Here is a 26,842-nt window from a genome sequence, read left to right as displayed (position 1 = left end):
AATGGAAGCTGGTGAAGGTTGTTGTTCAAGCAACTGATACCCTGGACATTATTGTAGAAGTTTCTCATGGACCAAATAACTTCAAGACTTTCTCTCTATTATAAATGGGGATATTCACGAAGGAATGCCCAGTTCTAACCGAAGAAAGTCCAAATTACTTCCGTCATTGAATTCTCCAATATCAACAAACCTGTGGGTCACCAATGACTGGAAAATTAACTGGGCCAGCCATCCTAAATTCTGTGTCTGTAAGAGCAGGTGAAAGGCTTGGTATCTTTTTTTGTAAAAAACAGCAGGTTGCCCTTGAAGTCCCTTAAAGTCTTGGAGCATAACTTCCCTGTGTAAGCGTACAACTGGTCTCGGAGGTTTAGTCTAGCAGGGAGAAGCTGCATCAAGTACCCTAGACCAATGAAGGGGTCCTCGTCCAGGGAGACATCCTCTGTGGCGAAGCACTGCGCTTCAGGAGTGATGCACATGAAGTTGTGAGGGAAAGGGCCACCAATCTTGTCAGCCAGATCAGCTGAATCAGTCCGAGCCAAATCAATGTGGTGACAGATGTCACAGCCAGATCGATGTCCTGTGTTGAATAATTCACCCAAGATTGTAGAGGTCAGGAATGTGATGGAATACTCTCCACTTCTCTGTACGAGTGCAATTTCAACAACACTTAACATGTTCAGTGTCATCCAGGACAAAGCACTTTTTCCACCATCTGAAGCATTCACTCCCTCCACCATGATTATAGTGTTTACCATCTACAAAATACACTGCAGCAATATGCAAAGGTTTCTTCAACAACCTCTCCCAAATTCACCAATGGCACTATCCAAAAAGAGAAGGAAAACAGACACATGGAAATGCTGCCTCCTGAATGTTCACTTTCTATCATCTTTCCAGAAATTTATTGTTATTTCTTTATTTTCACTGGATCAAATTCCTGGGACTCAATACCCAACAGGATTAGCTACACTGCACTAACCGCACTGATTGAAGAAGGTGGCATTTAGAGAGGGACATGAAATGCCAATGATCCAAACAGTCATATTTCTATGCAACAAAGGCCTTTTTGCATTTATAAGTTGACTCCTAGCCTTGCATCAAAATGAATATGTTCAAATAAAACTGGGATCAACAGTACCCTCCCATTTAATGGCCACAGCTTCATCTTTTCACTTGTCCCAAATCATTGTTATCTTTCACTTTCACATGGTCATAACTTAAACAAAAGTAAAGTACAACTGTTTCACAATTTTGTAACCAGCCACCCCTAGCTTGGAAATCAGAAAGTGTCAATAACATTATACCTCCAAACCTCTGGCAAACTTATAGTTAATGTTCATTTTCAACAATTCAAATACAATCAAGTGTCCATCTTCAAGGGCAGAGAAACATCAATATGGGGAAGCGGGTTTAAAAACATAACTATTGACCTACCGTAAAGTGAATCTGGCATCCTCCCATTATGTAATCTAGAAAGGAATATACCCTGTGCAACTTTAACACAAAAAAATGGTTTGTTAGTCCAAGAGAAGTAAATCAGTTCAACGCACAATATAAAATGACTAATAATTTTCCCTAAAAAAGACCTCTCAACCCGTTCAAATGATTGATAATTATCAATTACACTTATTTCATTTTGGATTAATGCAGTCCACATGGATTATGTGTCTTATTCTGGTTGATTTTATTTTAATGATACCGATTCATCACTGATGAATGTGAGAAAAAATATTGCTTGACAGAAATGAGTAACAATTTGCTTAAAGGCTTATAAAGGTTTGGATCAAGTGTTAGTCCTAAGTGAAGCTCGTGTGAATGTTTTCCCTCATTATAAACCTCAGTTTGACTGTTAATGCAATTTTAACCTCAATATTTTTGAATGCAAATTTGCAGGCAAAAGTTCTGATGTAACTACGGTAGGTTGCTTTAATTAAAATTGTACTTTAAATCAAGTTTTCTTTCATACTGGCTCCTCCTGATTTCCTGTTGATTGTGGAGCCTGAGTGAAACAAAAGTTAGGAAGATCTCTTTAGCAGAAGCTCCTTGAATAATTTTAGAAAGCTGCTCATAAAAAATGCATAACACCGATGATAGAAATCTTAGACTATTGAACAAATGTGATTCATAGCCTTTTCACAGCCTATCACTCTTTAATTCAGTGTTTTATTTTCAATTAAGTAGCGTCAGCATGTTAGAAATTCACCCACAGCACAAATTGGACACGGAAAGGCTTTGGAGGGAATTTTGGGTTTTTATTTCTTCTGAATTTCCATAAGAATATTGAGTTAAATTGGTGCAAGTAAATCCATGCCTTTTAATTGAGAGAACAAAAAAGACTAAGATCAATTTTTAGATATTAAGGGAATCAAAGGGTAATAGGTTAATGCAGGAAAGTACCTCTGAGGTAAAAGCTCAGCCATGATCCAACTGAATGATGCTGTTTCTTATGTTCCTATAAACTGTTTTGGGAGGAACAAGCAAAATATGTCTCATAAATAATTTCTCCAGTATTAATGCTGCTACTTGTGCCAGTGGTTGTGGTCTGTATGGGGCACTTCTATTGAGAATTTCCTGGACAAGAACAGGACAGAAAGAATTTGCAGTAATCTCATGCCTTTAAGTTCCCAGAATGCCACAAAGCATAGCCCAGCCATTGAACCATTACTGAATTGTAGTCAATTGTTGTTTCATAGAGAAAAAATTAACCTGGTGATTCCAAGTTTATATCATTCCTGTTTGCCTTACCTTACAATCTTTTAGTATGACAGTTCCAGAGTTTTTATAATGTCTCTTTTTTGCTTTATATTTTGGATTAACACAGTCCCAATGGATCTGATGAAAAGAGAGAAGGCCCCAATCAGATTACTAAATCATTATATAAGCCAATCTGACACTCACAACAGATCATTTGCAATTCTAAATGCATTCTGAAATGTTGTCTGATATACCTTTGGGTTTAGAAATGTATGCTGACAAAATGGTTGTCATGCACATGAAGACAAGCTGCGTGTTACTTGAGGATGGAAGCATTTAAATATTCAGTATGCATGCATCAAGTTAAATAACCCAACAGTGGGGAGTGCCACTAACAGCTTAGATCATAACATGAAGCAACTGATGTAGTAGCTGGAACAAAAATTCAGCCACTGATAACAGAACAGACAATTCAATGCTGAACTCCAGTACAGTCAGTCACAGGTTCAGCACTTTATCTGTTAACTATATTGCCCAATCAATCTAGCGTGCAGCAGGCTGTGTTTTTATAAGTATGGGTCAATGTTTGGTGTCTAATTAACCATCAGACTAATAACACACATAAGACCAGCAGCTTCAGAGAGGGTCGCATACTGTTCCAACTCCAAAATCCCCAAACTCTATCCGTGTTGTGAATCCAACATTAGCTTTTTGAGAAAAGCATATTACTGCCTGCCTCCCCATTGAAGCAACTCAAATGGTGTGATATTGTCGTATTAGTGACCCAAACACAAGGTAAACTTCCCACAGAAAGTTAAACCTTGTTTGTGCCCTCACAAAAATGTGGCAAGAGTTTTCCCTTCTCTCTTTTAAGTTAACATTGAATTAATCCTCCTTACTGTTCCTCCCCAGTGCGTATTATCATCTTACTGGCTTCACATCTTTGCAAGGAATGAGGTGTTCCGAGGATATATTTTGTTTCCAAGTAGCCACCGCAATGGCTAAAACATAAAGGGTGCCGAGGACAGTTGTAGGATGAATGAGTCACGACTGCTCCATGGAACAAATAATGGCTATTATAATTATTTGTATATAGTCGCAGACCATACATGTAGAACATTCCTTTGTGGCTTCTGTGATCTCTGGATCCATGAGTGGCTTTCTAAAGCTGAAGGAGCTGTTTACTTCACTCACTCTGCAATTCCTAATAAGCCAGGAGATCAACCCTGGTTCGATAGGTGTGCAGAAGGGCATGTAGGGAGCAGCAGCAGAGATACCTAAAAATGATCAGGTGCCGGCCAAGTGAAACTGCAACAAAAGAGTAGAAAACAGCGTGGACGGACAGAGCTAAGCAATGGATCAGACCAAAGAGCTGAATTCCGTAGGTGAGGTCACAATGACTGCCCTTGACATCAAGGCAGGGCTTGACCGATTGTTGGCATCAAGGTGCTGTGGTAAATCAGAAATTAACCAGCACCAGGGGAAAACATTGCAAATGCTTAAGCCATATCAATTGAGAGGACATTACCTTCATGAGAAATAGAAGGAAAGTAAGAAGTGGTGAGAGTAGAGAGCTGTAAGAATTTGACCTGGTGACAGCAGAGGAAGCATGGCAAGTTCCAAGTTAAGATGTTTTGTCGTTTGGAGGAGACTGGAATTGCCGGTGTTCCGATGCAACCACTGCCATCATCGTTCTGGGTGGTAGAGGGAATGGGTTTGGGAGGAAACGTGAATAAATCCGGTGAATACACAGTAGTGTCAATGTACTGGTGCTGGCATGAGTGAATGTTGGCTGGTGAATGGATGCTAATCAAGTGAGCTCCTTTGTCCTGAATGGGGTTGAACTCAAGTATTTCTGGAACTGCTTTCATATGGAAGTGTGGAAGAAATTCTTTGCAGATGGTGAAAAAATTTGGGGTATTTGGAAGTGAGTCAATCAACAAAGATTATCCGGCATCTGACTTGCTCTCATTGCACAGAATTGATATGGCTGCTCCATTTAAGTTTCTGCTCAATGCTGACCTCCTGGATGTGGATCGTGGGGTATTTGGTGAAAGTGATACCATTTAATGTCAAAGGGAGGCTGCTGGAGCCTCTTCTGTTGGAGATGGGCATTACCTGTGGTGCAACCATTTACATTCTTTGAGAAGCTGCTAATGGGATTAGGATTCTATTTAATTAAACATTAATGCTGTCTTCCGAATGCCCAGCTAGTAAGGACTGTTTGCCTTCATCCTCCTCCTCCTTCTACTGGTCAGGGCTGAATCCAGTCTTATTGTTGGAATGTATAGACCATAAGACATTGGAGCCAGTTGGCCCATCGAGTCTGCTCCGCCATTCAATCATCGCTGATTTCTTTTAACCTCATTCTCCTGCCTTCTCCCTGTAACCCTTAACTCCTTTACCAATCAAGAACCTGTCAATCTCTGCCTTAACTACACCCAATGATGGCCTCCACAGCCCTCTGTGGCAACAAATTCCACAGATTCACCACTCTGGCTGAAGAAATTCCTCCTCATCTCAGTTTTAATGGGACATCCTTTTATTCTGAGGCAGTGCCCTTGGATCTTAGACTCTCCTACTAATGGAAACATCCTCTCCACTAATTTTGTTAGTATAGACTCACTTTGACACCTGACACTTGCTCAGCAGCACACTGTCAGCCTTCTACAAGCATTCCAAGTAATGTTAGCATTGCTTTAAGACACCAACAGTTTGGTCTATGTTCTGGTGCCAAGAAACCTATTGTCAATGGTGTATTATCATCTTACTGGCTTCACGTCTCTGCAAGGAATGAGGTGTTCCGAGGATATATTTTGTTTCCAAGTAGCCACCGCAATGGCTAAAACATAAAGGGTGCCGAGGACAGTTGTAGGATGAATGAGTCACGACTGCTCCATGGAACAAATAATGGCTATTATAATTATTTGTATATAGTCGCAGACCATACATGTAGAACATTCCTTTGTGGCTTCTGTGATCTCTGGATCCATGAGTGGCTTTCTAAAGCTGAAGGTGCAGTTGATGTGTTCTTGTTCAATTAAGAAGATCTCAATCTACTGGAATTCCCGCTGCTGTCCATCGCCCAAGGAAAGCACAATGAATTTGGGTGTTCCTGGACAGAGTATGATCCCCTGCCTCTGCCAATGAAGTTCTGGTTCCATTCATCTTATGAAGATATAGAAGGAGACCATCTGACCCATTAGGTTCACTCCTGCTTCCTGGGCAACAATCCCATTGGTTCCATTCCCCCTTCTATTTCACTGTATCCCTGCAATGTATTTTCTCTCTCATACATACCCACCGGCTCCTGTCTGATTCACTTTGCCACTAACCTACACTAAGGGATACTTTACTGTGGCCAATTAATCAACCAGCACATCTTTGGGATGTGGGAGGAAACCGAACCAGCCACAGTCACAGAGAGAATTGATAAACAATATGCAGGCAGCACGAGCACACAAGGTCAGGATTGATCCTGGGATCCTGGAGTTGAAAGGCAGCAGTACTAACTGCGGTGCCACTAAGCAGCTGCTGATGTGCCTGCATTATGTGGCAGATCTCTGTAGGCATCTTCTTCCAGCACAGTGTCATTATGCATTGCTCATGTCCACGTAGATGGCACATGGAGGAGAAGTGCTCTTGAAAACTTCTTGGAGACAGAGTATCCTGGTAGGAGCCCTTGCCCCACCCCCTCCTCCTCCACCTTTGCCCAGGGTTGTGCCTTACTCTCTGAGCCACATCCTCCCCTTCTCTATTATGTTTCACACCAAAAAAAAATAACCACTGAAGTCTATGTGTCTGGCAGTAACAAGTTTAGGCTAAATTTTAAGTGTATCTTCAGCCATGTTACTCTCTAGAGACTTTGTGGACTGGAGCAATATCCTAGCAAATATTCATAACCAACTCTCCTTCCAGACAACCACCAACAAACCAGTAAGTAAATGAGGATCTCTGAGAAGGCACAGGGCTGAAGAGAAGGGGTGGTTCTTTCTGGGACTGGTTGTTGAATTCGCTATTGGGCTTAACTCTTGGCATTAGCTTGGTCAGCATGGCCTAATCTAACCCCCATGGGCATCAGAGTTGTACAAAGATTGACTTCATAATCTAACGGCTCTGCAGTGTGTGTAAGTGATTTATGCATTGCCATCCTATCAGATTGGACAAAAATGTGTCTGGGACATCATGCATAAAATCCAGATAAATCAGCACTCACTAGTCTTCTGAAATCTTTGCCCCACTATCCATCAACCAGTGTGGTATCTCCTCAGGTTCATAATTGAATATTATTTACCTTGTTTTCTCCCATTGCCTTCCGCAGTTCCTCAAATGTGGAGTAAAACTCTCCAATGAAGTCATGTTTTCCACGGCTATCGTAATCCCAGACCAAACACTGAAGAAACAGAATATACTGAATATCAGGTGACGTATTTTTGTTTCCTTATGTTAGGCACGTGGAATAACAATATCAAAATTTGGTCATGATAATGAGTTAAAAGTAAGAAACATGGTTAATTATGAAGAGGGCTGTGAGTGTAAGGACGGATTAAAGCCAGTTAAATCCAATGGCAAAAACAACATATTCAAGGTGAAGGGTAACAATGAAGTGATATAATCTGCACAGAAACTTGGAGGAATTAATTGGTCGACAGGATGTCAGAACAGCCAAGAAGTTGACAGAAGCAGCTGTTAAGCTTTTAATATTATCCAGCAATACACAGCCTTTGGGAACCAGGGACAAAATGCTGGCAAATTTGAGTGGATTGGCGGAACTTTATAGAGTCCAGGACTGTGATGTAGTAGTGGGAGTAGGTGGGGCTGGTATTGGGGGGGGGGGGGGGGCAGCTTTAATCCCAATATCTGGAAGTCCAGGCTTCCTGCTGGCATTAAAGGAATGGTGTTGGACCTCCTCCTGTATCCAGCATGTTTCAACTCAGTTTAAACTGGCACATGAGTCCTTCAATGATGTCATCACTGGACAGTCTGCTTATTCAAAGTGGGCCACGAATTTTGGACAGTGACCTTAATACTTGCAATTTAAAACTGCCGTCATTGAAGATTTGTGAAGATCTCAAATTGCTCCATGCATTGTTAAAGAAATAAGCATTCTGGCCAGCTACCATTTAAAGCTTAGTTCTCTTATGTAGTCGGACGAAAAGTCGGTGTGGCACTGTAGTGAGAAGTGGCAGATGCTCAGTTTAATGAAAATGGAACAAAGGAAAGCAGTGATAAAAACAGAAATAAGGAAATCTGGATAACTTCCACAGATGAACATGACTCAGTACTTTTTTTATTATTGGTATAGCTTATCTGTTATAAACAAGGTGTCAAAAATGCTAACAATTAATTTGATCATTAAAGCAAACAAACACTAAATAGATTTCAATGGTTATGTCAGTAGACCATTGAATTAAAGTCTACATTAATCCCGTTAGCACCAGGATATATTTGCCTATTGATGGAGCTAACTGGAATTTCAAGGCTGATCTCTATGGCTGCTTCATTATCTCAAAGTAGAGGTAAAGATGGGGCAAGATACAGAACTCTGTGAGAGACTTGCAAATCTTATTATTTCTACATAAATCAATTTCTTCTCAATAACCAGCATCTCATAGAGAAGATGAACATTAAAAAATAATGTTGGTACAAACATCTGCATGTTGCTCATCAAACTTAGCTGTGCCCACTGCTGACACCTGACAATGGGGCACATAACCATTCACCTTTATACAGTGAGGAGCCATTTTAACCTGCTATTGGTTGCAATGGTCGTTTTTTTTAAAAAGGCCTTTCTTGCAATAAGAGGTTGATCTGCAGTTTAATTTTATATCTAGAGAATAAGTCAAATATTATAAGGTGTCTGTAAGAGAAGGAGGTTCCATGGAAATGATATGAATTACCTTTACACTTCTGTCCGAGTCTCAAGGCATGGGGATTTTCCAATAGATATAAAATATTCTTCAGCGAACAATGCCTTTTGTTATGCTGCACAGCAAGTGGTCTTTTGACCAGTCATGTAACAGTCAATATTCTACACCGATACCTACCTTTAGCTGTCTCTTTTCATCACAACTGCAAAGTGAACTCAGGGAAACTTTAAATGACTCCCACACAGGATTCAGGTTGTTCTTGATAACCTGGATAAGCAGGAAAAAGAACTCCCAATGACGCATTGGGTACTTGTCAACCTTACCACAAAAGCTAGGAGTAAAGGTTTGTTGCATGTAGTGTTAGCGATATCATTATTATATCGACAATCTCAACATAGAAAGTATCTGAGCTTTATTTTGTATGAACATGTAAACCAGCAAGTTAAAAATAACACAGAATAATGAGTCATACCCTGGTCAATAAATAGCCTGTTTGGCTATAGAATTAAATTACTCAACTAGTACTTTGCATGTTCCACAATCTCAAAATTAACTATTAATAGAATTTTGATTTGTTGAAATTCTTTCACATTAATACCAAAAGATTATTTTTCAATTAGTTAATGGTCACATTACTTGCTATAATTTTTAATGACAAATAACACAATATATTTCATGCCCTATTGCCAAGTTTATTTTAAATAGACTAATAACACCTCATGAGGCATGTTAACTGTACATATTTTGTGTAAAATCTGCCTTCAGATTTAAAAAGAGATACTGAAAGACATGTTATAGAATTACAGCCCTCTATCATATACCACACAGATACCCATCAAGTTTCTGCAAGTTCTATGAAAGAGCTATTTAACTACTTCCATTCCCTTTCCCCACAACCCTTCAATTATTTACAATTAAGCATTAATCCAATTCCATTTTTATACTTACTATTGAATCTGCTACCACCAAACTTCAGGCAGTGTATTTCAGATCACAGTAAGTCACTCAATTTAAAAAAAAACTTTCTTCTCAACATGTTATTTTCATCTGTTTACTATACTGAGTTGGCATAATTACTATGAACCTGTTTTCTGTAGTTTCCTTTAAATCTGAAGATAGCACTGTACATTCTAGTGGAAATACAAGAGATTTCAGATGCTGTAATATGGAGAAAAAAAACAAATTGCTGGAGGAACAGTCCTGACACAAAATGTCGATGGTCCCTCTGCCTCTACAGATGCTGCCGGACCCACTGAGTTCCTTAACAGTTTGTTTTTTGCAGTACATTCTAATGTGGTTTTAAGAAATATTCCAACATTCATGTGAACGTGCATCCGAAGCTGACACATATGGCAAAGGGAATCTCTCTTCATGTCAATCATTCAACCAATAGCAGCTTCCTCTTCTTCTTCCACAACACCCCACCCCCACTGCCTGTCCCACACACATATCTCAAAAAAATATTTGCTGCCTCTATTGCCTTCCTTAACTTGCTCCATAAAACCCATCTCTTTGACCAAGCTTTTGGTCAACTGCCTTAATATGCCCTTGTTTATCTCAGCACCAATTTTTTTATGTTAAAATTTCTATGAAGCACCTTAATTCATTTTACAGTAGTTTAGAAAGCTGTTTTGTTCTGTTATGGACAGCTTTAATCAGGACTGCCATACATTGCCATCATAGATAGAATATTTTTTAAACTGGTAATAGAATATGTTCATTAGTCTTTGCAGGCATCTGCTTCAAAAATAGCAAATTAAATTATTGTTCTGCAATGCACATCACAGCACATTGTAGTGTTTGAGTGACAAGCACACTAAAAATTCTTTGTTATATTATTATTCTGCAGCCTCATTAAGATCAAAGTAAGCTAGAGCTTGGACTTCAAAGCATTTATATCATGACAACATTTTACTTCCCTGGATCTAATGTATAAAATGTAATTCTGTTCTGTTAAATATACTGTACCATACTATTTCAAATGCTAGAAAATTTGCTTTGTCTTGTTAGGTTCAAGATTTGAAAGGTGCTTAGATATGAGATTGACATCAACAAAATATATAAGACCATTACTAAATGAGATCACTTTGAAAGAGACATATCATCCTACGTAAGACCATAAGAACAATAGAAAAAGTAGCAGGAACAGGCCTTTCAACCCCTTGGAGATGTAGGGAACAGCACCCGATGAGCCAGATGCCAAACTAGCGGGATTTGCAACCAATCAATTAGCAGACTATCAAAATTCTTCTGTACGTTGTCTTTGTATGGACCACAATTTATATGATAAAAGTAACTTAAAGTCTTAAAAGCTAGTTTTCCTCAGTTTTAATGCAGTCACCGTCTTCCTTTTTTGGGGACATTATATGTTCTGATTAATGACTCCAAGTTGACCTTTGACTGAGCAACCAAAGTGCACAGCTCAACATTCCCTTTTCAGGCAGTTCTTCTTCCATCATCCAGTCAACCCCTGTTTGACTGGCAGGCTTACTAACTTGGCAAGTGTCAAGTGAAAGCATCAGCCAAGGCTAAGTGGTGAACTTAAGGTAAGGAGTTGAAAAATCAATAGTCCAGTTCATTTAAAGAGCTACAAAATGTTGCAGTTTTATAAAATTGTATCCTTAAATGAATATTTTCCATCATTTGTTATCTACATGGATTAAATATGTTTGGAGTTATCACTAAGTTTATTTATTCAGAGGTTTAATATTTCATATTCCTTATTCACAGAATGCTTATAGCTCAGAAGAAGGCTATTTTACCCATAAAGTGTGAAACAGGTTAAGGTAAAAACCATCTGGCTTGTCCCAGCCCTCCACACACTGCCCTCCAAATTCTTTCCTGTTAGATAATTATCCAGCTCCCTTTTGAATGCCTTCTCTACTATCTGCAGCAGTTCATTTCCACAACCTATTTTCTTTAAAAAATAATCCTCATGTCATTTCTGGTTCTTTTGCTAGTCACCTTCTTTTGACACCTCCTAAATGTTATTGGTTGACATGCAGCCAATGAGTATGTAATGACCTCTACCCTGAGAAAATTTCACTCTGCCTGTAGCTTTCATAATCTTAAATACCTCTTATTAGATGTCTTCATGACCTCCTTTATTCATCTTCTCTGGTCTATTCACATAACTTCTATCAATATAACTGAAGTCTGTCAACCCTGGAATCATTTTGGTAAACTTCTTCTGCGCCCACTAAAGTCTTTTCATCTTTTCTAAACGGTGTTGCCCAAAACATGGTACTTGATTTTTGGTCAGACCAGTGTTTTCTAGAAGTGCTTTGTAAATGTTTTTCTAAAGCCTGGGATCCTGAATGCTTTGTAATCATTTTCTCAACCTGCCCTGCCATTCTCAATGAACTTCACATTTTACTCCTGTCCTCTCTGTTCAAACAACTCTTTTAGAATTATAGCCCTTAACTAATATTGCTGTGGTGCCCTCCGGTTTATATTGTATTGACTTAATCACACTTAAAAGCAAAATGTTACTTGTGCACTATTGATTGTGTTCTGTAAATAAATTTTGGATATTCCTCACACATTTTACATACCTCTGTCCTGTAGACAAGTTGCTCAGACTCATCATCATTAATCCTGTATATCTCCAGAAAAGGATCTGATTTGCTGAAAAGATCCTATAATGATATGAATGAAAAATCTCTTGAGTTGTGTTTCAAGGCAATTTTGAAATGATTGATGGGACAAGTGAACCAACCTGAACTTGCATAGCATGTAAAATTAATAAGATCAAAAATACCAGCAGATAGGGCATAAGAAAATGGAAATATATTGAGATGAGTTATGCAAATAGACAGAAATACATCAAATGAAACTCAACTCAATAAAGACATAGTATGGCATTGTTATTTCATGTTTCAGAATATTTCAATCCGGCTTGTCTCTAATGTATTCATGGTTCCCAAATTCAACAAGAAATCATGTGAGCGAGGTTCCATCGTGGAAAGGCCTACTGATTTGTATCCTTCTACCTGAAAACTCCTGCCTTTCTGCCTGCCTCTTTGGATCCTTTTCATTCAACGCCTTAGGGGGTGAATTTCTTCAGAAGCTCTCCCACTCTGTCAAAAAAACTTTGGCAGATTTGGTGGAAGATCCAGTAATTAGAATATAGAATTCTTACTCAGTACCTGTTGAAGTTCTGGTGATAAAATGGAAAAACCATAATCAAATTCATCTCCCCCCTCCCTGAGTGCTTTATGAGGGTAAAAGCAGGAAACAGACCATTAGTTAAATTGTGGACTAATCATTGAAAAGACTAATAATATTACAAGGGAATTTGGGAGAATGTAATTTTGGGAGTGGAAAACTGATGTATCTAATAATCATCTAATTTTAATAAGACAGATTATTCATGATTTTTACTCAAAATAATTTGGAAAAAACTTCTTTTAATTTTGGTTGCATTTAAATCCATCTGTTTGCGGCACTGGAATCCCTTTGGCTCATCCTCCAAAATCAACAGATTAAAATTAGATTTGACTGTCATGTAGCATTAAAGATGAGTCTGTTTGTGAAGTGCAGATAGTTGTTGGTGGAAAACGCTAATGCACATTTGATTATTCAGAAACAACTCAACATCAAAGTTTAATTCTCATATCCCTTGAATAAATCTGTTTAGATCTAATATGTTTTATTACCTTCACAAAAAGAAAAAAATCCTTCAAAATTTACATTTGAAATTCAAGTATTTATGTAAACTAGACTAAAATCAAAAGGATTATGTCACAAAATTGAGAAGACTGTTTTATAAACTATTTGCTGATTATACAAAAAACAGATGGGTTTAGCAAGTTATGCAAAGGGATATCGATAGGTTCAGTGAGTGAGCATGAAGTTGGCAGATGGAGTACAATGTGGGAAAATGTGAGGTTATTCAATTTGGAAGGAAGAATGAGAAAGCAGATTATTAGTTAAACAGAGTGAGACCACAAAATGTAGGACAAAGGAATCTGCGGGTTCCAGTACATAAAACACTAAAGGTTAGCAGGCAGGTGAAGCAAGTAATTAGGAAGATTAATGAATTATTGGCCTTTGTTACAAGAGGTATGAAATATAAACATAGAGGAACTTTGATGCAACTTTACAGTGCACTTATGAAACCACACCCAGATTATTGCATGCAGTTTTGGTTTTAAGGAAGGATGTGCCGTATAGAGACTGTGTACAGAAGGTTCTGTGGATTAATTAATGGGATAAAGGGTTTGAGGTATGAGGAAAGGGTGAGGAGGTTGGGCCTAAACTCATCAGAGTGCAGAAAGATGAGGAGATCTTATTGAAAAATCTAAGATTCCTCAGGGGACTGACAAGGTGGATGTTGCAATGATGTTTTCCCCAGTGAGGTACCTACGACCAGAGGGAATAGTTTCAGAATGAGGAGTCATCCAGTTCAGACAGAGATTAGGAGGCTGGATTTCTCTGATCCAGGCCAAGTTACTAGATGTACTCAAGGTGGAGAGTGTCAGAAATTTAAACTGCAAGGGGATTGAAGGACATGCGGAGAGAGCAGGAAAGAGAGTGGGAAAGTGGTGTTAAGGCCAAGATTGGATCAGCAACTCCCGTTCTTATTTTTTTATATTTTAATGTTAAATTCACTCCCTTAAATCCACATACCTTATCATCCAGTTTCTTAGCACAGAAGGCTAATTCTACGTAGCCATTGTTTCCATTTATTTCCTCTGCAATAACCTGTGAACATAGACAGGAATAAATAATGGCTGATTATTGCATCTTCTGTTGAGAATGGGATTCATCTCACAGTTTGCACAATGGATTGAAAACCTGAAGAATGGTGAAAGTTTTATTGTTCATAAAGAAAAGCATTCACCAAAATTATAATTATATATCTGAATTAATAGTATATTTCAAAGCAATTGCTGTCACCTTGCTGATCCGGTGGTAGAAGAAGCTGTGAAGTTATCAGTGTTCACCACTATTATAGAGTAAATGAAACTGTAACTTGCAGATACTACACTTGTTCAGCTTGGAAATCAGCAGGGTGCTGTGTGTATTGCCTTCTTGTTCCAGAAGCAGTATAACATGATATCTCTCCGTGAGTTTCAACACTGAGACATGGAGTAGCATGAATATGAAGCATTCATGCTGAATTCACAAGAAAAAATTATGCCTTGTCCCTACTTCTAAAAGTTAAATTTTCGTGGCTCTTGAGTCTTAATCTGGGCCTTAAGAACATAAACAAATGGGAGTAAGCCATTCGGCCCCTTGTGCCTGTTCTGCCATTCAATGTTTATGCTGATCTTTTATCTCAGTGCCACTTCCTTATACAATCCTCATAACCCTTTGATTCCCTTAATATCTGAAAATCTACTAGACTCTGCCTTGATAATACAAAGCGACTGCCTCGACAGCCCTCTTGGGTAGAGAACTGCAAGGAGGCACTACAGTCTGGAAGAAGAAATTTCTTCTCATCTCAGTCATGAAGGGCCAATCCTTTAAGCCAAATTACCATACCACTCTGAAAGCTAACTAATGCAAGGGTGGTGTGCAGATTTAAATTGTCATGAAAGATTTTTAAGAAGTACATGTTTCTCTTCACTTTTTCTTTCTTTCCCTTTACCTCTCTCTCAAGCCAATCTTTTCTTTTACTCTCTTTATTGAATTTTATGAGACTTGGCATTGAATTAACTATTCCAACCACCTTCTGGTTTTTAAACGACAATGTAAATTTTATCTTTAAAAATGGGTGCATTGTACTTGTTAGCTGTTAGCTTGTTAGCTGTTAAAAGGTTAAAATCTCAAACCCAACCTTGACTCATCTCCAGCCTACTCACTTCCACATATAACAGTGGTCAGGATAAAGGACTGACACTAATCTGCTTTCAGGTGCCAGTTTTTTAATTCATTAATTCATTCATTCACAGGACATGGATATCATTGGCATGACTAACATTATTTGTCTATTCCTAGTTGTTCAGAACTGACTGCCTTGCTTGGGCACTCAGGGGGGTAGTTAAGAGTCAAACATGTCCTTTTGGGTCTGGAGTTACATAAAAGCCACAATGGATAAGGATGGGAGAATTCCTTCCCTGAATAACATTAGCTTCATGGTTACAATTACTTACACAAGTATTTTATTTCATTGATATACTTGAATTTAAATTGACCAGATGCTGTAGTAAGATTGGAACTCAACTTCATATCTAGGTGAAACAGATCTAACCAGAATTTGCTTGGAGCTTAATGAGAGTGAAGAGATCTGCAGACCCAGCATCTCTCCACATAATCCCTGATGTTCCCATTAATCCCTGGCCACTAAATACTTCCTCTCGCTCACTTTCTCTTGCTCCTTCATTTAATCCCAGATGTCAGGAGTGAAAGCATTTTACCACACAGTTCCTTCATAACTTGTTACAATTACCCTTTCATGTCTGAAGATAAGGCCACCTTGAATGACCAGGTCATCTCTCAATCAGAGGCATGATCTGCAAACAAGTTCAACATCATGCTGTGTCGTTTTCCATTCTGTCTGAATCACTCATTTCAAGCGTGACATCGTATCATCCTAACAAACAGACTCCTCAATCTCATGATTCAGTAACTAAGAGACTGGAATATGTCTCGCCACATTGATTGTCTCAGCAACTTCTGAGTCCTTGAAAAAGGATCTGAAACTTCTCCATTTGAAAGATTGCAGATAGTAGTTGCTTCTCAATTTGTGCATAATACCTGTCCCCTTTCACAGAGCTTTGTTTCTGTTTGCTATTGGGTGACCCTTCCAGAAGATCATTGCTCCAACTGTAATCTCCGTTCTTTCTCATCATCAATGTATTAAAGTATCACAACACAGGTAACCAGAAATATTTCAGATAGATTTTAAGATTAACTTATAATGCTGTCTCAAAGCAAACCATCACTCTGGCTGTCTCCCTGACTCGTTCAACTGGTTGTTCAATTGGCTCATGCATCTCATTCAGATGGGGCAGAACTTGTTCATGCTGAGTCCACCAGAAACATCTGTTGGACTCAGCATTTCCTTTCCTGCCTTGACTTTTGTTGGATCTGGCTTTAGATTATCTCTGGTGATCAAGTGAAGATTTCTTTCACTTAGAACTTCAGTCATTGTTTGTTCATCTTCAGCTGTCTCTCCCTACATCTGATTATCAGGGTTCTTGGCTCTTGGTCAAGATCTAACTCTTTTATAATTTCCCCATCTCCAAAGAATGGTATATTGAATCAGATTAATTATGAGCTTTGGGCATTACCTGCCAAGACCTTCAAAAACAGCACCTACACTGAAATTTCTCTGGCATTCTTAATTCTAAATGTATTCTTCTCCACTGCTATCTACTGCATGATGTGCTGAAGCCCTTGACACCAAGCTCTACATGCAAAAACACATACTTTGTAATGCAGCACACTGAAATATTTTGCCTTACTTAAATCTGACAAAGTATCTTCCATCGCATTCAAAGGATATGGCTCCTCTTCAGAAAATCTCGGAGAAAATGTTACTTTGTCAACTTTAATCTACACTCGATGACAGACATCCCTCCCCCCACCCCTCTCCTCTCTGCAATTGAAAACATGCTCGATTTCTCACCTTCCAAGTTATGATAGAGAGTTCTTGATCTGAAACGCCAACTGTGTTTCCCTCCCCACAGATGCTGCCTGACCTGCTGAATGCTTCTAGTTTTTTCTACTTTTGTTTTGGATTTCCAGCTTCTGCTGTTTTTTTGCTTTATTTATCAGTACTTTGTTCATGGTGCAGTATACAGCCATCTTTAATATTGCTTTCTTTCTGGCTGCCTCAATACGAGAAGCCATTCATCACATGGAACAATCCTTAAAGGGATGACAAATAATATTTGCAGATCAACTTTGTATGTGATATATGTTACACCATTCTCCCTCAGTCATAACCCATCCTCATGGCAACTAGCCCAACACCTCCTGCAAAATCAAATAACCTGGAATTAGCAAATCCCACTCTTTGCCCAAACTTGAGAATTAGACGCGCCCTCCCCACTCCCATGTACCCAGGAGCACCTGCAAGTTCCTGATGTGGTAGCATGCTCCTTCAGTAATTAGAAACCAAGACTAATAATTAGGGTGACTTCCAGCCTGAGAGACAACAGTTAAAAAAGAGACATGCCACAGTGGTCAAAGCTCAACAGTATGGTGAAAAGTCAAGGCTTCTCGCTTTCCCACTTGAAACTCCACCCTTGTCCCACCTCCCTATTAATAACATCCATGTTGGAGCCTGGCTCAGTAAGAATTCTCCAATCTAATTGGTTAATGAGATACACTATTGCTTGCCCTTTAACCCAAATCCCTCCAGAGGTCTCAGTACAGCTAGTTCCAGTGTAAAGCCCATAGAAAGTCAATATAATCAGCAGCCAAAGCCATTCCTGAATGAAATGTGGCCAAACAATTTACAGTAGAACTTACAAACACTCCTATATGATGTCAATGTAGTAGGGCAGGCAGGAACAAGTCCAAATAAAGTTCTTGTAATACTTTTTGGAAGTCAACTGTCAAATTAAAAAAAATTATTTGTAAGAGTTTTCTATTTGTACAGATGTTCATGCATGTTAAGTGTTAAAGAGAGGGGAATATAGTGTAATAAAGACATACAATATTTAGTGTTCAACTTCTGTGATCACCTAGCATATTTCAATAGGTTCCTAGTAGGTAAATAACTTGCCTTTTAAGCTTTTTGTTTCCCCTCCTTGTCTATCTGACATGACATAAATCTCTTTATCTTTGGATTGCCCTGTCGCCCATTCAATATGTCTCTGTCTCTGCTACTGTCTTGTCAATGTATTTCCATGTCAATTCTTCCACCTGCTCAACATGAATCTAAATCACCTTTGCTGGCCTAATCAATCCCTGTGCTGTGCATAACAGGAAACTTTTGGCATATCCACCAACAGAAATTCAATTCAGGGAACCCTTGGGATCAGGTCTGAAATTTCCATTCCACTCTCTCTGTGCTCCACCGCCAGCATCCTCAGCATAAAATGGACAACAGTTTTCAATTTTATTGATGTGGGGATCCAGAACAAATTGATATCGTCAGAACATTAGAGTTAAATAAAATCAAGAAGCTTTTCTTCATCAAAATGGATAGTGGAAACTGGGAATGAATTTCTCTAAAAAGTTGAGCGATATCCAAAACAATCCTTCCCAAACTGTAGGGCCACAATTCAAGTAAGACCAACACTGATTAAATATAAAGGTGAATGGGGTGAAGATGCTTGGATTTTGCATCAGGTGGAGGCTGCACGTGACAATAGAATTAGCTACCCATTCTGGTACCATGAGAAATGAACCATCAGTAATGGGCTATCCTTAGCTTATGTCATGCTTAGAGCTGCGGGTGAATTCAGTGATTTCAAGGGAATATTTTAAACAACCGTCTGTGATTCCTTTAAGGACAACTGATTGGGCTGTTCCTTACGTCTTGCAATTGCACAATGCATGCATGTTCCCCTCATTTATACCTCTGGTTATGTCACAATTGGAGTACTGTATGCAATTCTGGTCACCTCATTTCAGGAAGGATGTGGAGGCTTTGGAGAGGGCTCCAAAGAGGTTCGCCAGGAAGCTATCTGGAGTAGAGGGTATTAGCTATGAGGAGAGGCTTGGATTGTTTTCTCTGGAGTGTCAGAGGCTGAGGGGAGACCTGACAGAAGTTTATAAAATTATGAGTGGCATACATAAGGTAAACAGCCAGAATCTAGAAATGTCTAATACTAGAAGGCATTGATTTAAGGTGAGTTGGGGAAAGTCCATAGGAGATGTGCAAGGCAAGTACTTTAACAGAGAGTGGTAGGTGCCTGGAATGCACTGCCAGGGATGGTAATGGAAGCAGATATGGTAGTGGTGTTCAGGATACTTTTAGGTACATGAAAAATGCATGAAATGGAGGGATATGGATCATGTACGGGCAAAAGGGATTAGATTAATTTGGCATCATGCTCAGCACAGACATAATGGGCTGAAAGGCCTATTCCTGTGCTGTACTGTTCTATGTTCTAATTGTAGTCAAGGCCCTGGAATTGGTATAACATTGCAATTGTGTACTTAAGCAAATCCTGTCCAGTTTAGGAGGATGCACTGGGTAAGTATTGTTTTCTGGTGATCACAACAATGAGGATCTCAGATATCAGGGTAGGTTTTCATTTTGATTTGGGAATTATAGATTAACCATCTGTTATATTATCGTAAGTATCTATTGGGGGAGGAACAATACAGTGACAATTTTCCCCTCAGGCAACAAACTGCAAATTTATCCCATTTGTCTGGTCTCAGTTTACTCAGTTAGGTTTGTGGATACAGTTAAATATATTGTAAACCTTTCCTTTAATCCTTTTTTCATTTCAGCTGCGTGTAACAACATGTAGTGACAATAAGTATACCAAGCAGAAATCCTGATAATCACAAGGCAGCAGCTTATGTTGCTTCTGTTGTGTAAAGCACGTGGAAATATTGAACTAATAAGACAAATTATTAAAAAAAAAGCAACAGAACCCATGAGAACCCCTTTAATTACAACCACTTTAATTAAATTGTCTGGTCTGACATTCGAGAGAGAAGTGGACAATAATAAATGTCATCCAGGAACAACTAGCTTACTCCATATATTTATCCCAGTTTATGACTCATTAGGGGTACAAAACAGCAAGGCACAATTTGCTTGATTTTGTGCAAGCAGTAATTGGCATCCACTTAGCTTTGATTTTGAGTGACACTAAGTGAGGGGGGGGAGCATTAAACAAAAAAAGGACATGTCAACACTCTCAAGCCTATTTCTGCTTTGATGCAATGCCAGCACGAAAATTAATGTTACTGCTTGCAAATTGTTCAGCTTTGCAGATCATTCTCACAGAATTTTGGAAATATTACTCCACTGAAGGAGGCCAATTGGCTCATCGAGACTGTGCCAGTTCTGAGTAGAGCAATCCCATTGGTCCCATTCCCTGCTCTATCCCCAATGTCCTGAAAATTATCCTCCCTCAAGCACTTTTCCAATTCCCTTCTAGAAGTCATTTGACTCTGTTTCCATCAATTTTACAGGCAGTAATTTCTACTGCATTTTAAAAAATATTTACCAAAAGTAGCCTTTTCTCCTAAAGGTTAATTTAGTTTATTGGATATATGCTTTGAATTGAACATTAGCTCTGCAACGTTACTGGACCAATTATAATATTACGATATTTGGAGTGGCCGCAAATCTTCAATGCTGCTGTGTTCTATTAGATCCTGAAGAAATCTAAAATCTTGGATAACGCAAGGGAAGGGTACCCAGAAAACAGTCATTATTAGACAAAATATATGTGTAGTCTCAAGTCATTTTGTTATAGAATTAATCCAATCAGATTTGTTCATTGTTGTCTTCCTATCAATAATATATATGTAGTCTCGATCCTATCTTTCCCAACTATTCTGCAAGTTATAGAACTCAACTGTCAAGTCTACCAACATTATCACTATCATGAACAAACTGTTCATATACAGATGCTCGAAATGTTCTCAAGGATTATTAGTGTTTTACTAAAAATAACACATTTTATAGGCTATAAACAAACATGCCAGTATTGCATCCTTATTTTACTGCAACTTCAAAATCTATTGGCTTCAGAATTAGCTCAATGTTTACATGTGGCATGCAATATAATTTTTTCAGATCAATAACTGATAACAATTGGGTATGTATTGCATCATGAACAAAGAACATTGTTTTGCACATAGACAACCTGATATGCAAACTGACAGGAGCCATTTCATAAGGACATAAAAATATCAGAAACAGGAGTAGAGTGAGCCAATGAGTCCCTCGAGCCTGTTCTATCACTCAATGACATCATGGCTGATCCAGCACCACTGTCCCACAGTTTCCCTATACCACTAGGTTCCCTTGTGATTTAAATGTCTGTTATTCACCATCTTCAATATATTCAATGACTTCAACAGCCCAGAGAGCTGTGGATGAGGATCTCAAAGATTCACAACTCATCCTGAGGAAAAAAGTTTCTCCTCATCTCCATCTGAAATTGGTGACCTCTTATTCTGAAAACAGGCCCACTAGTTCCAGCATCCCACCAGGGGAGATAACCCCTCAGCACTGACTCTGTCGATCCCCATCAGAATCTTATATGTTTCAATAAAATCACCTCATTCTTCCATAATTCAATGGGTTTAAGCCAAATCTGCTCAACTTTTCTTCAACAACTTCATCCCAGGAAGCGACTTTGTGAATCTTTTCTGCACTGCCTCCAACGCATGCACATCCTTCCTTAAATATGGAGATCAAAACCACACACCATAGCTTTGGTGCCCTGTAAAGTTGCATCAAAGCTTCCCTTATTTTATACTCCATAAGAGCACTAAGAGAAACCTGCAGTGAGAGGCAAATCATTAGCATCATCTACAAGTGCTTCCAAGTGCTGCTCCCCAAAGACTCTGCCCTGCTTAGACAAGAGCCCTGGATGTATCCCTGAACCCAGCCTCACATCCATTGTGAATGATTGCTTCTGCATGAAGACTTGCACCATCTGTGGGCCAAACATGCACAGCTGGGTTTCAGCAAATGATGATGCTAATGATTTGCCTCTCACTGCAGGTTTCTCTTAGTGCTCTGCCACTGTACCCCCACTCATTTGTGACTTAAACCTTTCCTCCACCATCACTACGTCAGCAATCCCACCAGATTATGGGTCCAAGGCTAGTTTCACATTTTTTTAAATAATCTCTGAAATTGATTTAAGCAATTAGGTAAATTTATAATTGCAAAGGAAATTAAAAAATATAAGACATACTAAACTTCTATTCACCAAACTCCGACACCTAGGACTCAATACCTCCCTCTGTAACTGGATCCTTGACTTTCTAACAAACAGACCGCAATCAGTGAGGACAGGCAGCAGCACCTCCAGCACGATTATTCTCAACACTGGTGCCCCACAAGGCTGTGTTCTCAGCCCTCTACTCTACTCCCTATACACTCATGACTGTGTGGCCAGATTCTGCTCTAACTCCATCTACAAGTTTGCAGATGATACCACCGTTGTAGGCCGTATCTCAAACAGTGATGAGGCGGAGTACAGGAAGGAGATAGAGAGCTTAGTGGAATGGTGTCATGACAACAACCTTTCCCTCAATGTCAACAAAACAAGAGCTGGTCATTGACTTCAGGAAAGGAGGCCGTGTACATGCACCTGTCTACATCAATGGTACTGAGGTTGAGAGAGTTGAGAGCTTCAAGTTCCTGGGAGTGAACATCACCAACAGCCTGTCCTGGTCAAATCACATAGATGCCATGGTCAAGAAAGCTCACCAGCGCTTCTATTTCCTCAGAAGGCTAAAGAAATTTGGTTTGTTCCCTTTGACTGTCACCAACTTTTACTGATGCACCATAGAAAGCATCCTATCTGGATGTATCACGGCTTGGTATGGCAACTGCTCTGCCCAGGACCGCAAGAAACTGCAGAGAGTTGTGGACACAGCCCAGCGCATCACGGAAACCAGCCTCCCCTCCTTGGACTCTGTCTTTACCTCTCGTTGTCTTGGTGAAGCAGCCAGCATAATCAAAGACGCCACCCACCCGGGACATTCTCTCTTCTCTCCTCTTCCATCAGGTAGAAGATACAGGAGCCTGAGGGCACGTACCACCAGACTTAAGGAAAGCTTCTACCCCACTGTGATAAGACTATTGAACAGTTCCCTTATACAATGAGATAGACTATGACTTCACAATCTACCTTGTTGTGACCTTGTACCTTATTGCTCTGCACTTTCTCTGTAGCTGTGACACTTTACTCTGTACTGTTATTGTTTTTACCTGTACTACATCAATGCACTCTGTATTAACCCAATGTAACTGCACTGTGTAATGAATTGACCTGTACGATCGGTATGCAAGACAAGTTTTTCACTGCACCTTGGTACGAGTGAAAATAATAAACCAATACCAATACCAATTAATTTTAAAAATAAGTATACAATGAAAACAAAATAAACTGAAAACTTGGCTAAACTTTTTAAAGGAGGTTGGTGATCCCACTTAGAAGAATGGAGCTAAGTTAGATGCATTAGTTATGAAGGGGCAAATACAAAATGTATCCAGTCTCTCAGTACTTAAATTTACAGAATGCCCATGGACCCAGTAGTGAGTCCAGGGGTACACTGAGAGGTTTGATCTCCAGCACACTGCAGTGCACAGGCATGGAAGTACAGACCATTTTGATACACACTAAGCAGTGGGCCCTCAGTTCCCTATGGAAGTGTCGGCATGCTCCATGTGCGTACGTTCTGGCCCAGTTTCCTCAAATTTCTTCCCTCACAATCCTGTACCCAAAACTATAATAGTTAACTCTTGGCTTTGGCTTCCTGGAAACAGCACACTAGGATCCTTCATTACACATCCTTTTCCTCCAGATACATCAGATTGCCTCTTGAACCATTTCCTTATCCTCCGTAAACCTCCACTTCACATCACCAACCGGCTGTGAGAAATAGCTCTGAATTTCCTATTCCATTCCAATTACTCAACTTCTGACATGCTGTATGAGGATTCTGAATCCTTCATTCAATCAGTGAACAAGATTCATTCCATGGCACCAATGAGAAAATTCTAATTAGCATTTAAACATAAAACAGTCAGGTGGTGAAAACAGAGTTAATAATAATTATTTGCTAATGCCATGCTAATTCATCCTTATGAAACCACCCACTTGGAAAGAATATTTATTATTGAAATTCTCATTTTGCATTGATGATTAAAAAGACCTTTGTTTTAATAAATCCGTGCAAGGTAATGAGAGACGCAGGAGTCTAAATTATCCTTAGATTGTAGTTTGTTCATCAAGATTAACATTTTCTCAGAATAAGACCCTGAATACTAACTGTTATGATCCATCAAAGAGCCAGCTTCTACCAGCCCTTTGGCTGATCTTGTTCTAACCAAAAATGATTCCCTAATTTTCATCCTATTCTTATTTCACTCTCAGAATCTTATTCCTTCTTTATCTCACCTTTTTATTAGCACTGATTTACTATTTTCTTCATCTCCTCCAGTTCACTTGATGTAAATTATTTATCTCGGTATTTATCTTTCCTCTTGACCTATACCCCATTCTTTGATCTCTCTGTAAACAGCATTTTTCCTTTCAAATCCATTTTCTTTGTTTTAATGTTACTCTTACTTTCTTCACTTAAACTTAACAACAAACACAGCACTGAGGGAGTGGGATGTGACTATGCCATTGGGATGATTTGCCCTGTATTGAACCAACAGTAAGGTTCTAGCAGAAAGGATTAATTGGTTTGGAAAAATTGCTTTAGATTGGTTAAAACCCAGAGTGTTTACTAGGTGTTTACCAGGTGTATCCATATCAATGTAAGCTTTTCTGCTGTTAAGCAGCCTGGTAAATACACACATAAAAGCATGTTCTTAACATACTTAGTGATTAGTGGTAGGAGCCTAATGAAACTTGGCCACCCGCCCACCCCCACCCCCACCCCACCAACCTCTGTGCATACTCCAGGAAGCTATAATAACTTAAAAGTAAAAGAAGGAATGACATCAAAGATCAATGCATAAAAAGTGATGAATAAAGCATGTCACTCAGAGAATATTATATGATATAATAAATAACTGATAAAATTCAAGAAAAGGTAATGAAAAATGTACATATTATTGCCTGTATAGCAAAGTCTCTACAACAGAAAATATGAGCATACGGTATTGCTTGTGCAGTATTGTATCAGTAACAATATGTGGGAACTGAAGGCAATAATTAGAAGTACAGAAAACAAAAAGAATGGAAATAATGGAAAGGTGATCACAGACAGTGTGTGATTGACAGTTAAATATTTGATACCCTGCTGCATCTAGTAAAGATGAAAAAAGAGTGGATGAGGCAGGGTGGGTGTGGGGTACTGGGTGATGCTTATGGACAAACCACAGCAGATGCCAATGTCTCATGGATAAATGGAACATTAAAAACTGTGAATATGGCCATGCAAAAAAGATCATGAAACAATGGAAGCAGCACAGTGATACATCCTATGCAACTATGATTTAATCACTTGAATGTAAAACTACAATTGTTTCTCTGCCGTATGAAAGGAGCTCACCAATGAGACATGACAATATCCAATCCATTCTCAAGTATAATCAACAAACTAAATAAGAAATATTTAAATCTTGCTCAGTTACATTATTAAAATTATTATTCTTTCCTCTCAATGATGAATACCAATGCTCACCGTAATTGTAGACTTTCCGGCGTATTTTCCATACTTTAGGAACAAGGGCTTTGTCATTTTCTTTTGAGCAACAATCTGTAAAATATAAAATCATATTGCACAAAACTGAATGAATGATATGTCATTAAAACATCAAATCAGAAATAGACCTTTTGGCCCACCATGTCCATACCAACCACCACGTACCAATCCTTACTAATTATTATGTCTTAGAAATGGGAAATAATAATGGGACAGCATTTCCCCTGCAGCAATGGGAAATCCTTAGTATTTATTAAAAGTGTTTATGGCAGTTGAAGAAAATAAAAAATCATCAATTAAAATCTAGCAATTATTATTGGTCAAAGCATATTACATTTGAATGCCTTTATAACAATCATGTTAAACAATTAAGGGTTTCCTGAGTGTAAAACTAGAGCAAAGATTTGTGTTTCATAATGTCAGCCTGTGGAACTCTTGGAGAAATGGATCTTGCAAGATCGAATTGATGAGAACATGAGATCAATGAGATTGTCTCTGCACAACTTCATTATATTCACTGTTCACCAATCAAAACAGAGCCACAATGATCAGCTTAGCTCTTTAACAAGCGGAAATTGAATATATCTTCTGCCTCCTCTAGACTGCTGGCCATTTTCCCCTGGATCATGCTGTCCTTACACTGTCCTCCACTGGAAACTCAACTTCCAGCACATTGAATGGTGGAATGCAGTGAAAGGGCTGTCTTGGCACAGGTGGCCATCTGCACTCACAGAATGGCTTTGACAGCTGGCAAGGCGAGGCTCTCTAAGCTCACTGTCAATGGTGTCAATGTTATATAATGACTAACATTCATAAATATACAAAACCACTAGCGATCTGTTCAAAACATCTAAATTAATGTAATTAAATCAATAAAAGCTCCACTTGCCTTTCTCCCAGCAGCAATTTTCCCATTCATTTGAATAGGGCCACTCACTTGCAATAGATTTAACCTGATGCAGACTCATAGGGCAAATTTCCCAATCTGACGTGGGAAATGTGTGGAA

At 38.9% G+C, this 26,842-nt stretch overlaps 1 protein-coding gene across 1 annotated transcript in view; it reads right to left on the bottom strand.

The window, feature by feature from the left end:
* cpne7 (copine VII) overlaps positions 1–26,842 on the bottom strand; it is an 84,298-nt gene that overhangs the window by 28,432 nt on the left and 29,024 nt on the right. Inside the window, exons 3-9 of the mRNA XM_052028696.1 lie at positions 25,815–25,889; positions 14,196–14,270; positions 12,119–12,202; positions 8,742–8,831; positions 6,989–7,087; positions 2,746–2,832; positions 1,435–1,494 (exon numbers count right to left, since the gene is read on the bottom strand). Of these exons, the coding sequence (XP_051884656.1) occupies positions 1,435–1,494; positions 2,746–2,832; positions 6,989–7,087; positions 8,742–8,831; positions 12,119–12,202; positions 14,196–14,270; positions 25,815–25,889 (570 nt within the window). The remainder of the gene's footprint in view (positions 1–1,434; positions 1,495–2,745; positions 2,833–6,988; positions 7,088–8,741; positions 8,832–12,118; positions 12,203–14,195; positions 14,271–25,814; positions 25,890–26,842) is intronic.

The sequence above is a fragment of the Pristis pectinata genome, chromosome 13, assembly GCF_009764475.1.
Source record: "Pristis pectinata isolate sPriPec2 chromosome 13, sPriPec2.1.pri, whole genome shotgun sequence".
Classification (NCBI taxonomy): domain Eukaryota; kingdom Metazoa; phylum Chordata; class Chondrichthyes; order Rhinopristiformes; family Pristidae; genus Pristis; species Pristis pectinata.
The sequence above is the reverse complement of the archived record's forward strand: the minus strand, read 5'-3'. Positions and strand labels throughout refer to the sequence as shown.